Here is a 14,709-nt window from a genome sequence, read left to right on the forward strand (position 1 = left end):
TGCTGAAAATACAGCTAACTTGTTATGCAAGTGTTGCACAGCAACAGATGGAGAAAAATTACACCAGTCGAGTAATTCAACAATAATTTTAATTTACAAACAACTGGGGCATAATTGGAGTTTTCCGAGCCTAGGCCCATATAAAATAACTTAAGTGTCTGAGGTAGGCTATGAGGCTTAACAGCATCTTTCACAAGAACCAAATATATGGCCTAATAGATGTAGTTTATTTTTTTTACATTAGGCCTATTTACAATTTCAACTGCCCAAAAATGTAGCATCCTACATAAAGCAATAATTTAAAGAAAAAAAGGCGACGTCTGAATGTCTGTATCGGGATCACCTGCTCCTTTAAGGACAGATCAAACAGCTTGAGATCTAAATATCTCCAGATAAGCACTCACAATAATGTTAGTATTTGCTAAATACAGTCGTGGCCAAACGTTTTGAGAATGACACAAATATTAATTAGCACAAAGTTTGCTGCTTCAGTGTCTTTAGATATTTTTGTCAGATGTTACTATAGAATACTGAAGTATAATTACAAGCATTTCATAAGTGTCAAAGGCTTTTATTGACAATTACATGAAGTTGATGCAAAGAGTCAATATTTGCAGTGTTGATCCTTCTTTTTTAAGACCTCTGCAATCCGCCCTGGCATTCTGTCAATTAAATTCTGGGCCACATCCTGACTGATGGCAGACCATTCTTGCATAATCAATGCTTGGAGTTTGTCAGAATTTGTGGGTTTTTGTTTGTCCACCCGCCTCTTGAGGATTGACCACAAGTTCTCAATGGGATTAAGGTATGGGGAGTTTCCTGGCCATGGACTCAAAATATCGATGTTTTGTTTCCCGAGCCACTTAGTTATCACTTTTGCCTTATGGCAAGGTGCTCCATCATGCTGGAAAGGGCATTGTTCATCACCAAACTGTTCCTGGATGGTTGGGAGAAGTTGCTCTTGGAGGATGTGTTGGTACCATTCTTTATTCATGGCTGTGTTCTTAGGCAAAATTGTGTGTGAGCCTACTCCCTTGGCTGAGAAGCAACCCCACACATGAATGGTCTCAGGATGCTTTACTGTTGGCATGACACAGGACTGATGGTAGCGCTCACCTTGTCTTCTCCGGACAAGCTTTTTTCCGGATGCCCCAAACAATCGGAAAGGGGATTCATCAGAGAAAATGACTTTACCCCAGTCCTCAGCAGTCCAATCTCTGTACCTTTTGAAGAATATCAGTCTGTCCCTGATGTTTTTCCTGGAGAGAAGTGGCTTCTTTGCTGCCCTTCTTGACACCAGGCCATCCTCCAAAAGTCTTCACCTCACTGTGCGTGCAGATGCACTCACACCTGCCTGCTGCCATTCCTGAGCAAGCTCTGTACTGGTGGTGCCCCGATCCCGCAGCTGAATCAACTTTAGGAGACGGTCCTGGCGCTTGCTGGACTTTCTTGGGTGCCCTGATGCCTTCTTCACAACAATTGAACCACTCTCCTTGAAATTCTTGATGATCCGTTAAATGGTTGATTTAGGTGCAATCTTACTGGCAGCAATATCCTTGCCTGTGAAGCCCTTTTTGTTCAAAGCAATGATGACGGCACATGTTTCCTTGCAGGTAACCATGGCTGACAGAGGAAGAACAATGATTCCAAGCACCACCCTCCTTTTGAAGCTTCCAGTCTGTTATTTGAACTCAATCAGCATGACAGAGTGATTTCCAGCCTTGTCCTCGCCAACACTCACACCTGTGTTAACGAGAGAATCACTGACATGATGTCAGCTGGTCCTTTTGTGGCAGGGCTGAAATGCAGTGGAAATGTTTTTGGGGGATTCAGTTCATTTGCATGGCAAAGAGGGACTTTGCAATTAATTGCAATTCATCTGATCATTCTTCATAACATTCTGGAATATATGCAAATTGCAATCATACAAACTGAGGCAGCAGACTTTGTGAAAATTAATATTTGTGTCATTCTCAAAACTTTTGGCCACGACTGTACAGTCATATAGGCCACTAAGTTACTTACTCAATGGGAAAAGTTGCATTTCCCCTCGGACAGGATCTAGTGGATGTCGGGGTGAGATGGTCTATATTGCGTTCATGGAGGAAAATGAGGACTCGCAGGTGTAATGCGACCCAAGCATTTTTAGCACATAAAATGCAAGGTTCTTTATTGTGCTGTATTCCTCTGAGCATGCCACCCAAAGCTCAGCACTCCTGAGCGCATCCTTGATTTTGCTGGATGTCTGGAATTCAATCAGATCAGTTTGAATTGCGGCCTCATCCAGCGAGGGTATTGTTTTCTTAGCAAGAGAGTATAATTCTCCACCTGGGCTTTCTAGTAAAGGCCGCAAGTTTTTACACCATGTCCATGAATGTTTTTCCTCTTCCTTGTAACTGGAGATTTAACCCGTTTTAAGTGACAGAATATGTCAGCCCAAAAAGCTGTGTGTGTAGCTTGCAGTTAACGCTTCGATGTTTCTGCGTCGGGTCTCTGTCTGGGTCGGGAAGGCCACTTTGAAAGTTCCATGCTTAGATTCATAATGACATCTGAGATTTGAATTCTTTGCAAACAGCAACATTTTCATTGCAAATAAGACATGCTGGCTTGGCATTGGGGAAAAAAGATGGTAAGATGAAGTGTACGTTCTTCCCTGAACCTTCAATTTTCATTACCAACTTTCTTTTGATACGTTCTGAGAGCGACATTTTCTGTTTCTGTCGAGCTAATTGTTCTGAACGAATGTTGATGTCACAAAAAGTAGTGGGCCCTACAGTAGGCTATGTAGACCTATTTTTCCCAACCAATCAACACACAGAGAAATAGACAAAAATTATAATTGAATACGAGCGTAATCAGATCGAAATCATTGTTAGTACATAATAAATTCAGTGACTATCAGATGTGTTAAAAATGTTGTTCAATTTGTAATGTAGGCCAATTAATTGTGCTAATATTATAGGCTAATTATGTTCTGGCCCACCAACTATTAGCTCAGAAAAAAGTTGTCCCGAGGCCAAACCTATTTGACAATCCCTGGTATAAAGGGTGTGGTGAACTAGCATCAAAGTTGGCCTTAATCACAGATACAGGGTCAGATATTATGCCATCCCCAATGACCTAAAGCCAGGATTCAAAGGTACAATAATCTGATTTTAGATCTGTGGTTAAGCACAACTTGTACCTCAAATCTGCTGTATCGAACAAGTTGACAGATTCAAGTGCGGTCTGCCTCAGGCTGTTCATTTTAGGGACCCAGCTCGCGCTCAATGGGGGGTGGAAACCACATGACTGGACACTTTAGCGTTTTAATTTCCCTGCCGTGAAAAGTAATAGACCACTCCCCCCCCTTTACTCATGGGTAACGTAGTGAAAGACATCTCCCCCGAAAATGCAAGGCAGCGACGGCTTCGCACACGACGGCATCAGCTATTAACAACATATGCTGTCAACGCCGAATATCTCCGGATACCCAGAATTCCCTGGGTGATGGCGGGCAGCGGGCGAGAGCTATTAAGCCCTGCCAGGGATATAAAAACACTCTCCGCACCTCATGAAATTTCCATCGCTCGTTCCTGGCTACACACACGCACACACACACATACATACATACACACACACACACACACACACACACACACACACACACACACACACACACACAGAGAGAGAAACACTCTCTTGCAACACACACACACAGGCATGCACTCACACACACACGCACTTCATCTCCCCGACCTCGACTGTCTCATCCCTCTTTCAATGTATTTCTGATAGCCGTTTAAGAAGTAGGAGACCGTTAACTTAGCCAAGCCTCTAAAGAGTTTTTATTCTGACTGGTCGGAGATTCCTTTCTTTTCTGGCTTTGTGTTGGCTTCTCTGTCATCAGTTTCCCACTCTGCTGCTCTCTCCAAAGCCAATTCTAGTCAAACCTGTAGGGTTTGAAATAGATGCATTAGTTAGGCTGATGTACTGTATGTCTGTGTTCAGTAAGCTCCCCCCAACAACAGCAACCTCTCCCATCTTCTACAGTAGTGTTTCCTAAACCTTTCATTGAGTACCCCCCAGTTCCACTTATTTGATCTATTCCAGTACCACACCTGATTCAGGCGGTGTGGTAATTAATTAGTTCAGTCCGCTGTGCTAGAAGATAAAAACATATCATATACCATCATATGGCAGTATGCTGCTTGGCTATATCTGTATCGTCAATATGGTGTTCTCTGGTAAAATAAATTTAGCAATTGCAGTTATTTGGTATCTATAAATATTAGTTAGTTAGTTAGCCCGTGTTACTTTGTTTTGGGCCCCATTGAGTGTCTCTAGCTGGTTAGCTGCTGTATCCTCTTACCTCTAATAATAGGTTTCTAATCTATATTCTATTTGACACTTGAGTTAATAGCAGTTGGGATATGTGGACGGTAGCACAGGGTCATGTTCAATAGGGCACAGCGTGGCAAAATGTTTTGCAATGGAAAACAAGCATTTCTTATTGGAAAAGTGCAGATGGTACCTCCCCCGTTTCACTCTTATTTGTTCCGTTTGGTGCTGAAAGAACATGACCCTGGTGTCTATCTCTCGTGTGTGCACTGGTTCATAATGTCCTGGCTTTGTCTCGGCTCTATTGGCTTTTGTAAGGGCTGCGTTCAGAAGGGCACAACGTTGCGGAACGTTCAGATGAGAATAGATTGTGTAGAACACAACATTGGGGAACATTCTGCTAGAAATCGATGGTGTAGAATAGACGTGCCTCTGACAAAACTCCATATTAACCGTATCCCTTCTATGTGTCATTGAATTGACCCTTTTTCCTTCCCTAAATGTTCTTCTCCCCTTCTTTCAGAAGTCTGTCTCATTCATTTGGATATGTATTCAAACTACTGAACCCACCATTCAAATGTCTCTTTTGCTGCGTATTGATGAGGATCCTGCATCTAGACATGCACACCAAAAGTCACATTAATGTGTGTTTCTTTTCTCCTCACAGGGAGTGAGTCTCACTCGTCAGATTCAGGTAACTGCAGTTCAATGTAGTGTGTCTTGACACGATGCTCGCATCCAATTTATCTTGCACTGTAAGCAGTGAAAAGGGATACATCATGCGTTGGCATCAAGGGGTCTAGTTGTTTTATGCACGGCCTGTCACGTATTATGAGATGTGTGACTGTGACCTGTAATTGTGTGTGTGTGTGTTCCAGATGCTTGGAGGTCACGCAGCACCGATGGCCTAAGGAACGGCGACGACATCACTTCCTCCTTGGCTGCCAAGGGCTTCCGCAGCGTCAGGCCAAACCTGCAAGACAAGAGGTCCCCCACACAGGTGAATACACACACTGTGCATTGTTGAATTCCTATACAGCATTTTAATGGGTTTAATCAGTTTAACCAGAGTGTTCACACCACACTGATTGAGTTCAGTGGCAAAGCTATCATTGTTGAATCCGTAGTATTAAAGCAGTGTGAATCATTCTTTATCAGGAAGTTTATAGTGTGAATAAATCCTACAGTGTTATTCCTTCACCACCAGTGCCTCCGGAGAATTTCCCCTGTCAAGTTTTTCTGTTGATTCAAGTTGATATGTTTATGTTGTTTTCCAGCGGCTATGAAGAGACTAATCAAAGATTCCTTTCCTCCCCCAGAGGAGAGTGTGTGTGTGCGCGTGTGTCATTTGGGGATAATAAACGCAGCAAGGAACAGTCTGCTCCACACGTCTTCAATCTTCTAAAATGATCTCTGTTTGATTCCAGGCCACATTTTTATGACGTTGGCTTTTAAAGTGGAAAATAAATCACACCACAACCTCATAAAATGTTTACAACGTAGAGAAAAACTCCCCGAATATATTCCGGTCAAGGGTGTATTGGTCTTGTATTATACTTTGGACTGGATTTTGTCTGTCTCATATCTTTATTTCAATCATTCCATTGATAAACAATGTTGTTTGTTGTTGTTTTCCTTCTCTGATTCTAATTGGCTGCACAGGCTGTCAATCAGGTCCCCCTCCCGCCCCCTAGGAGAGAGAGCTACCCCTCCCCCGCCACAGGCGCTATCCCCCCCTCCTACAGCTCCCTCCTAGCCGAGACCCTCGGACCCGGGATGCTAGCCGTCCTCAAAGAGTCTTACACAGTCAAGAGCACGTCTTCTTACTCCCACCACCAGAGCACTACCAGCACTTCTGTACCCCAACCCCAATCTGAACCCGAACCCAACCCCCAGCCCCCACAAACAAACCCTCAGTCCCCCTTGCCAACCCCATCCCCAATGGCACCAGCAAGGTCAAAGCCTCCACTGCTACTTCCTCCACCACCACCCAGCTTCAGGCTGCAGAGCGCAAGGTGTCCTCCCTCAGACTCACCCCCGTCACCATCCCTGATCCCCCCTCCCACCAACCCGTCTCCCAGCCCGAGACTCTCACCACCTCCCCTCCTCCCCTAACCTTCCCCCCGTAGAGACTCCTCCATCGGCCCCCAAAGCCATCATACAGCCTCTCTCTCCGTCCAGATGGCCCCACGGAGCCCCAAACCACCGGGCTCCAAGGCCCCCACCATGGAGCACAACGCCCCAGCCCCAGCTTCTGACCCTGGGGAGGGCAGGAAGGTGAAGGGCCCCCCTCCAGTTCCACCTCGACCGGCCGAAGCGAATGTGCTGGTACTATAACTGAGTTCCAGTTTCCTAATCAACCTCTGTCAGTTCTTCTTCAACAGCACCAGTGGTTTGTCAGGCACAACCAACCAACCAGACTAACTGGGATTGTGCGTGTGTTTGTGCGTTTGTCAGGGGGATGGCCAGATTTAGAGCACAGTGTGTTTTGTTCAGTGTCCAATATCTTCAAACACCGTGATTGCACTAATCCAATCTCTTAACCCACAGTGAAGGTAACAACAGTCTGCACACTATAATGCAGTGTGACAAAACAGCACATCATTTTATGTCACACACAGTGTCACTTCCTGTCCTGTTTGGACCACCCAATCATGCACAGCCGCATCAGTTTAAACTCTCTCCCCCTCCCTTTCTTCCTCCTACATAACCCCCTTCCATCCTACCAGGGCTCGCCTCCTCACCCCTGCTCCCCCGACCACAGCACCTGGCGCTCCCCTTACAACCTCCACAGCGCTGACTCACTGGACTACCTGGCGGGCCTCAAAGCCCTGTCGCCCACCCCGTATGCCCCGTCCCCATACGCCACCTTGGAGCGCGGCGGGTGGAGGCGAATGGACAAAATTGGCATAGTCGGCGGGGTTAGCGTTAGCATGGTTAGTGCTGGTGGAGGTATGGGGGGGCATGTCACCCTCGCTCTCCCCCGTGACAGTGTCAGCGCTCAGCCAGTACTCGTCCTCCACGGCGGGCCTCCTGGAGGAGTTCCAGATCTGCAGCCTGGACTCCCCCGGCGTGTCTCCCACACCCTCGCCCACCCTCAGCCACATCTCGACCTCCGCGTCCACCACGGGCACCGATGAGGAGCCGCCGCTAACCTCCGCCGCTGCTGCCACTAACGTAACTATCCCCCCCCCACAACGTCGCTGGCTACACCAAGGAAGCTTGAGTCCCCCCCCAACCTCCAAAACTGTTCCACACCCAAACAATATAGTGTTTACAAGCTCCTCCAACTAATCCACTCACCCGTCTTTGAGTGAGGCGCTCTTGTATGCCCTACCCCCTTGTCCCACTGTCATAACATCTCCCTTTGCACTCTTCTGATGGTTTTAGTCTAACAACGTCTTTCTGCACCGTGATCCCACCTATGTAGCGTGTCTTGTGTGTGTGTTTCTCACATAGCAAAATGTGAGGATTTGTCCAACTGTCATTCACTTTTAGGTACAACAACTTCTTTCCTATGTCTGTTAAGTCTTTTATTTCATTGTGGGAGTTTTGATTGTGGGTCTTTCAAAGTGACAAGGATTTGACACGGTCTTTTATGTGTCGTTTCAAACCAATAATGAAACACCTGATTTTTGAAGGAAGTCCATGTTGTTTGTTGACTTCCAACTACTCAACTACTTATTTTTAACTAACCTTTTATGTTTTCTGATGCAGCACGATTTTCCAATACTGTCTGTTGCACTCCTCTCGTAACAATCACTTTGACCTTTGACCTCACAATCTACTCGTGTAACCATTTTAGTCTTACTGGTAAACCTATTGTTATTACAGACTTATCAATTCTCAGTACAGAGTCTTTGAGTCTTACCCACATAATGTTATCAGCTGGTTGTCTGTCCCATCAGTTTTGACCACTACAAACGTTGTTTCTTGCAAATGGGAGTGCACTGTTTTTACCCTCCTGGTTCTGATCCCCCCCCTCTCGGTCTGTCTCCCCTCCCCTCACTCTCTCTTTTTCTCTCGCATCTTTCTCTCTCCTCCAGGGCCAAGCTATTCAAGTGGCAATGAATGGAGGTGCTCCCCACCCCCAGAGACCATTCTCACCTCCGGCCTACCCCCCTCTCCCCGCCTCGTTCAGCCCAGGGGGGGTTCACATGCAGAGTCGGAACGCAGGTGAGAGTGGGGGTCCTGACCGTGTCAGCCTGGGCTGATTTTTAGATTTGTTTTGTTGACTTGTGTATGCAGGCAGCTGCCCTGCTGTGAACCACAATGCCATATTACTGAGTCTACCTTTAACAAAACAATGAGCACAAAATAAGGCTTGACAACCACTACATAACCAAGCACTCTTATGCTAAGAATGATCCTGAACCACAACGTACGCCTCCACACAAAAGCAAGCCAATTGATAACCGGTTTTCAGATTTCTCTGAATTTACACGTCATCACGCTACTGTGGTGATTTACTTCAACCCATACCTTCACTTTGTTCTGATATTGATCCCCTCACTCTTACTACCGCCCAGAAATAATGGCCCTTTAATGCACTTGTCCAGTTACTTGATGTAATGGGGACTATTGTTGTTTTCAGGATATGATGTATTTACACCTATTAGAGGCAGAAGGGAGCTACTCAATAGGGGAACACAATGGGAAGTGAATTGCTGACAAAGTGTACCTGGCAGTGGGAATATGCTTATCGGGGCATAACTCGCATCGTCGTCGCACATCCCTACATTTACAATGATGTACTGTATACACACTGAGTGTACAAAATGTTAGGAACGCCTTCTCTTTCCATTTCACAGACTGACCAGGTGAAAGCTAAGATCCCTTATTGATGTCACTTGTTAAATCCACTTCAATCAGTGTAGATGAAGGCGAGGAGACAGGTTAAAAAATGATTTTTAAGCCTTGAGACATGGATTGCATATGTGTGCCATTCAGAGCGTGAATGGGCAAGACAAAAGATGTTATGTGCCTTTTGAATAGGATATGGTAGTAGGTGCCAGGAGCGCACCGGTTTGAGTGTGTCAAGAACTGCAACGCTGCTGAGTTTGTCACGCTAAACAGTTTCCCGAGTGTATCAAGAATGGTCCACCACCCAAAAGGACATCCAGCCAACTTGACACAACTCTGGGAAGCATTGTAGTCAACATGGGCCAGCATCCCTGTGGGACCCTTTCAACACCTTGTAGAGTCCATGCCTTGACAAATTGAGGCTGTTCTGATGTCAAAATGGGGGGTGCGGTGCAACTCAATATTAGGAAGGTGTTCCTAATGTTTGGCATACTCAGTGGATATCTCTAATAAACGGTTTCCCCACTACTGTGAAGTGCTTATCCTACATTGCAGATATGAAGATGGGTGTGTGTGGTGAGGGGCTGCTGTGTTTGTGTGTGTGTGTGTGTGTGTGTGTGTGTGTGTGTGTGTGTGTGTGTGTGTGTGTGTGTGTGTGTGTGTGAGAGAAATGGAGAGCATGCACGTTTGTGTGTTTTCTGGGCCAGCCCATCCAAATGACTCGCATCAGTTCACTGTCCTCTCTTCCTTCCTCCATCGCTCTATTCATCCCTTTTTTTCTCCTCTTCTCTCCCCCTGCACACACTGCACTGCACTACACACACACACCATACAGAAGGTTCAGAGTCGGTGATGTGTGAGTCGGTGTTGTCGGGCCACACCAGCATGAGCAGCACGGTGCCCATCGCCCGCTTTTCAGAGGAGGAGAAGAGGGTGTCGGTCATCAAGGCGCCCCACTACGAGGGCATCGGCCCCGTGGATGACACGGGCATCCCCATCGCCATTCGCACGGTGAGGCGTGGACACGCAGGCAGTCATACACACGACAAGTGGGGGAAAAAACTATTTTGGACACGTAGTTTAAGAACACATTTTAAGAAGGCTTAAAAGTTGTGTTTCATTTTAGTTGGGATGATTTTCGCTACAGAGAAGTAAGCCTATATTTCATATCTTGTGGTCCTTGACAGTGGCTCTGTCCCACACGGCACCCTATTCCCTTTATAGTGCACCACTTTTGACCGGAACCCTATGTAGCCTGGCCAAAAGTAGTGCACTGTATAGGGAATAGGGTGCCGTTTGGGATTGACACGATGTGTGTTGTGGAGTTTCATGACTCACCATTGTGTGGAGTACCTCTGGCCCTGACTAGCCTTGTCTGCTGTCTGATATGTGAGCAGGACCAAGTGGGAGGAATGCTTTTGAGATGTCAGCAGCTTTAGACCTCTTATTCAGAGCCCTTTCTCTGTCTCTCTCTCTGCTCTCTCTCTCTCTCTCTCTCTCTCATTTGTCTCTCTCTCTCTCTCTCTACCTCTCTCTCCATCTCTCTCAGCTCTCTCTCTCTCTCTCTCTCTCTCTCTCTCTCTCTCTCTCTCTCTCTCTCTCTCTCTCTCTCTCAGCTCTCTCTCTCTCTCTCTACCTCTCTATGTACACTATCTGTAATTAGGGACTTAGTCATAGTCCTCTCTATTGTGCTACAGGGCCATGAGCAGCCTTTCTCTCTCTCTCTCTCTGTGTGTGTGTACGTGTGTGTTTGTGTGTACCCACATCCAAGTGTGTCTGTGTATGTATCTCAGTCGTGTATAAGAGTACTTCAGACACTAGTCAACACTCTATTGAGAGGCTGTGAAGAGCATGGATACTGGGAGAGAAGGAGAGGGAGAGAGACCAAAACAGATAGTCAGAGAGAGAGACAGGTGCTGTGTGGAAAATATTTCTGGCCCCTCGCTGGTAACCATGGTATTAGCGGAGGTGTGGCCAAGCTCGGGCCATCTGGGTACGTCTGGTCAAACACACACAAACACACACACACACACTCTGGACTGGAAATAGACACTTTTCTGCCTAGTCATGTCGCGGTGGTGGTCAATGTTATCGACTTGCCAAGAGATGAACTTCCCCTGTCAGGCGATGACACATGACTGAGTGTGGGACAAACAAAAACACGTGGCTATGGACACAGACTTTTCCTTGTCCTGTCCATCTATCCATCTATCGATCCGTCTGTCCGTAGCCTACATTGATTTGTGATTGTTTTCCCTCTCCCCACAGACGGTGGATAGGCCGAAGGACTGGTACAAGACCATGTTCAAGCAGATCCACATGGTTCACAAAGCAGGTGGGGAGAAGTGCACTAGACTGGAGGAGACAGTACATTGTGTCATTGCAGTATGTACGATCAACTCCCACTTTATTTGTCCCATGCGCCTAATACAACAGGTGTAGCCCTTACCGTGAAAGGCTTACTTTACGGTCTGTCTTTCCTTGCTCTTCACCACGATTGGTCAAATACCTGGGGTGTGTGTGTGTGTGTGTGTGTGTGTGTGTGTGTGTGTGTGTGTGTGTGTGTGTGTGTGTGTGTGTGTGTGTGTACACTATATATACAAAAGTATGTGGACACCCCTTCAAATTAGTGGATTCGGCTAAAATTGAGCACACCACCATGCAATCTCCATAGACAAACATTGTCAGTAGAATGGCCGTACTGAAGAGCTCAGTGACTTTCAACATGGCACCGTCATAGGATGCCACATTTCCAACAAGTCAGTTCATCAAATGTATGCCCTGCTAGAGCTGCCACGGTCAACTATAAGTGCTGTTATTTTGAAGTGGAATCATCTAGGAGCAACAACGTCTCTACCGCGAAGTGGTAGTCCAAACAAGCTCACAGAACGGGACCGCTGAGTGCTGAAGCGCGTTTGAAACAGTCTGTCCTCAGTTGCAATACTCACTAACGAGTTCCAAACTGCCCTTGGAAGCAACATCAGCACAAGAACTGTTCATCGGGAGCTTGATGAAATGGGTTTCCATGGCCGAGCAACTGCACACAAGCCTAAGATCACCATGCGCAATGCCGAGCATCGGCCGGATTGGTGTAAAGCTCGCCGCCATTGGACTCTGGAGCAGTGGAAACGCATTCTGTGGAGTGATGAATCACGCTTCACCATCTGGCAGTCCGAGGGACGAATCTTGGTTTGGGAGATGCCAGGAGAACGCTTCCTGCCCCAATGCATTGTGCCAACTGTAAAGTTTGGTGGAGGAGGAATAACGGTCTGGGGCTGTTTCTTCATTGTTCGGGCTAGGCCCCTTAGTTACAGTGAAGGGAAATCTTAACGCTACAGCATATAATGACATTCTAGACTATTCTCTACTTCCAACTTTGTGGCAACAGTTTGGGGAAGGCCCCTTCCTGTTTCAGCATGACAATGCCCTCCTGCACAAATCGAGGTCCATACAGAAATGGTTTGTTGAGATCGGTGTGGAAGAACTTGACTGGCCTTGACCTCAACTCCATCGAACATTGTTGGGATGAATTGGAACACCGACTGCGAGCCAGGCTTAATCGCCCAACATCGGTGCCCGACTTCACTACTGCTCTTGTGGCTGAATGGAAGCAAGTCCCCGCAGCAATGTTTCAGCATCTAGTGGAAAGCCTTCCCAGAAGAGTGGAGGCTGTTATAGCAGCTCCATATTAATGCCCATGATTTTGGAATGAGATATTCGAATGAGCAGGTGTCCACATACTTTTGGTCATGTAGTGTGTGTGTGTGTGAATGGTGCATGTATTGTGTTTGTGTGTGTGGGTTTCTCTCTGTGTGCCCTTGTTGAGCCAGAACACTACAGCTCCACAGAGCCAGAACTCATTAGAGAGAGAGTGTGGAAGGGGAGAGACCGAGACAATACAAGAGCAATAGAAAGAGGAAGGAGAGCAATAGAAACAGGAGAAAGAGAGCGAGAGAGAGAGAGAGAGAGGGATTGAGTGGGAGAAGCAGTGTCTAATCGAACCTACAGATGCACTGCCGCGATCTCTGCTCCGTTGTGTGGGCTTCACCAAATCAAATAGTCAATACAAGGCATATTTGTTCTTAACAATATATACACACACACACACACACACACACACACACACACACACACACACACACACACACACAGTTCATTGTAGTTCTCAATGGATAACTTCAATAGTGAGCCCTTCGTTCTCTTGGGTCCTTATACTTTTATCTTCAGTATTCACCTTGCTGATAAGCTACCTAGGGAGCCTTAGTTTGCCCACTGAGGTTTTCCCTGCAGTGATGAAAGTAGGAAATCTGTATGTGTGCGCACAAATGGATGCAGGGAAAAGGGTACTCTCAGCAGGGTGTGTGTGTGTGTGTGTGTGTGTGTGTGTGTGTGTGTGAGTATGTGTTGTTCTGCTCACCTTCTTCCGTGTTTCTACAGATGACGACTATGCCGACACGCGCAACGCCACATACACTGTCATCGGTGACAGCGGTAAGAGTCTGGAAGATCTCTTTTTGAGGATTCAAATGTATGCTACTGGTTTGTCATGTTTTCCTGTGTTCAAACACCTGACTTGCAAGAATACTTAGTTCACGACCCCCTTCTCTCTCTTTCTATTTTCTCTCCCCATCCTTTCTCTCTCTCCTTCCTCGGTCTCTCTCCCCCCATCCTTTCCTTTCTCTCTCTCCCTCTCTCGTTCTCTTCTTCCTCCCCCTTTTTCTCTCTATTTTCCCTCCCCGTCCTTTCTCTGTTATCTCCCCCCCCGCCCAGCCACATATGGTCAGTCCTCCAACCCCACCATGGCCTACCCTCCCCCCAGGACACAAACGTACCGGCCCCTGGCCAAGAGCCCGTCGGACAGCGGAAGCCCCGGGACCTTTAGGGAGCCCTCCCCCGTGCCTCCGCCACCCCCGCCCATGCCCTCCCTCCTCCAGCTGAGGTCCAGAGACAGCGACCGGGAGCGAGACTCGCCTGACACCATGTAAGACACACCGCGGTCGGGTTTTTCTTTTTGCAATGTCGGCCTAGACATGGGCCTTGGACCTAGGCTTAGTCCTTACCTAGGCCTAGTCCCTTGAGACCCTCACCTTAGGGGTTACCTTAGCCCTAGAGCCTATGCCTAGGCTTGTGGTGTGCCTTTGACATCATCTTAAACTACGTCCAAGATCACACTGATGTCTTTATTTATTGTTTACCAGGAATCAGTGGGGTCCTCCCGATAGGAAAGTGGACACTAGAAAGTACCGCGCTGAACCCCGGAGTATCTTTGAGTACGAGCCCGGGAAATCATCCGTTCTGGAGCAGGAGAGGCCGGTGAGTGCCCAAAAGCACGTCTGTCACTTTTACATCAGGGTGTCAAACTCAATTCCTGGAGGGCCATGTGTTTGCTGTTTTTTGTTTGTTATTCCCATTCAATTGGTGTCCAATTAGACTGCCGGAAATAAATAAATTCATCCGACAACCAGGTGAGGGGAGTTCCTAACTAATCAATGGTCTTAACTGATCAATCAACTACAAGGGAGGAACGAAAACCCGCTGACGCTCGGCCCTCCAGGAATTGAGTTTGACACCCCTGGCCTACATTGT

At 47.0% G+C, this 14,709-nt stretch overlaps 1 protein-coding gene across 11 annotated transcripts in view; it reads left to right on the top strand.

Moving 5' to 3' along the window:
- LOC106609914 (sorbin and SH3 domain-containing protein 2) overlaps nt 1-14,709 on the top strand; it is a 93,038-nt gene that overhangs the window by 50,822 nt on the left and 27,507 nt on the right. For 9 of the 11 annotated variants that reach the window (XR_006770771.1, XM_045722673.1, XM_045722670.1 and 6 more), the window contains 8 exons: nt 4,988-5,014; nt 5,199-5,320; nt 8,367-8,496; nt 9,959-10,134; nt 11,392-11,458; nt 13,561-13,614; nt 13,894-14,104; nt 14,322-14,436. Coding sequence is in view for 10 of the 11 variants with exons in the window: in XM_045722673.1 (XP_045578629.1) it covers nt 4,988-5,014; nt 5,199-5,320; nt 8,367-8,496; nt 9,959-10,134; nt 11,392-11,458; nt 13,561-13,614; nt 13,894-14,104; nt 14,322-14,436 (902 nt within the window). In the remaining variant the exon portion in view is untranslated. The other 2 variants (XM_045722679.1, XM_045722672.1) reach the window with 2 other exon arrangements.

The sequence above is a fragment of the Salmo salar genome, chromosome ssa08, assembly GCF_905237065.1.
Source record: "Salmo salar chromosome ssa08, Ssal_v3.1, whole genome shotgun sequence".
NCBI classification, from domain to species: domain Eukaryota; kingdom Metazoa; phylum Chordata; class Actinopteri; order Salmoniformes; family Salmonidae; genus Salmo; species Salmo salar.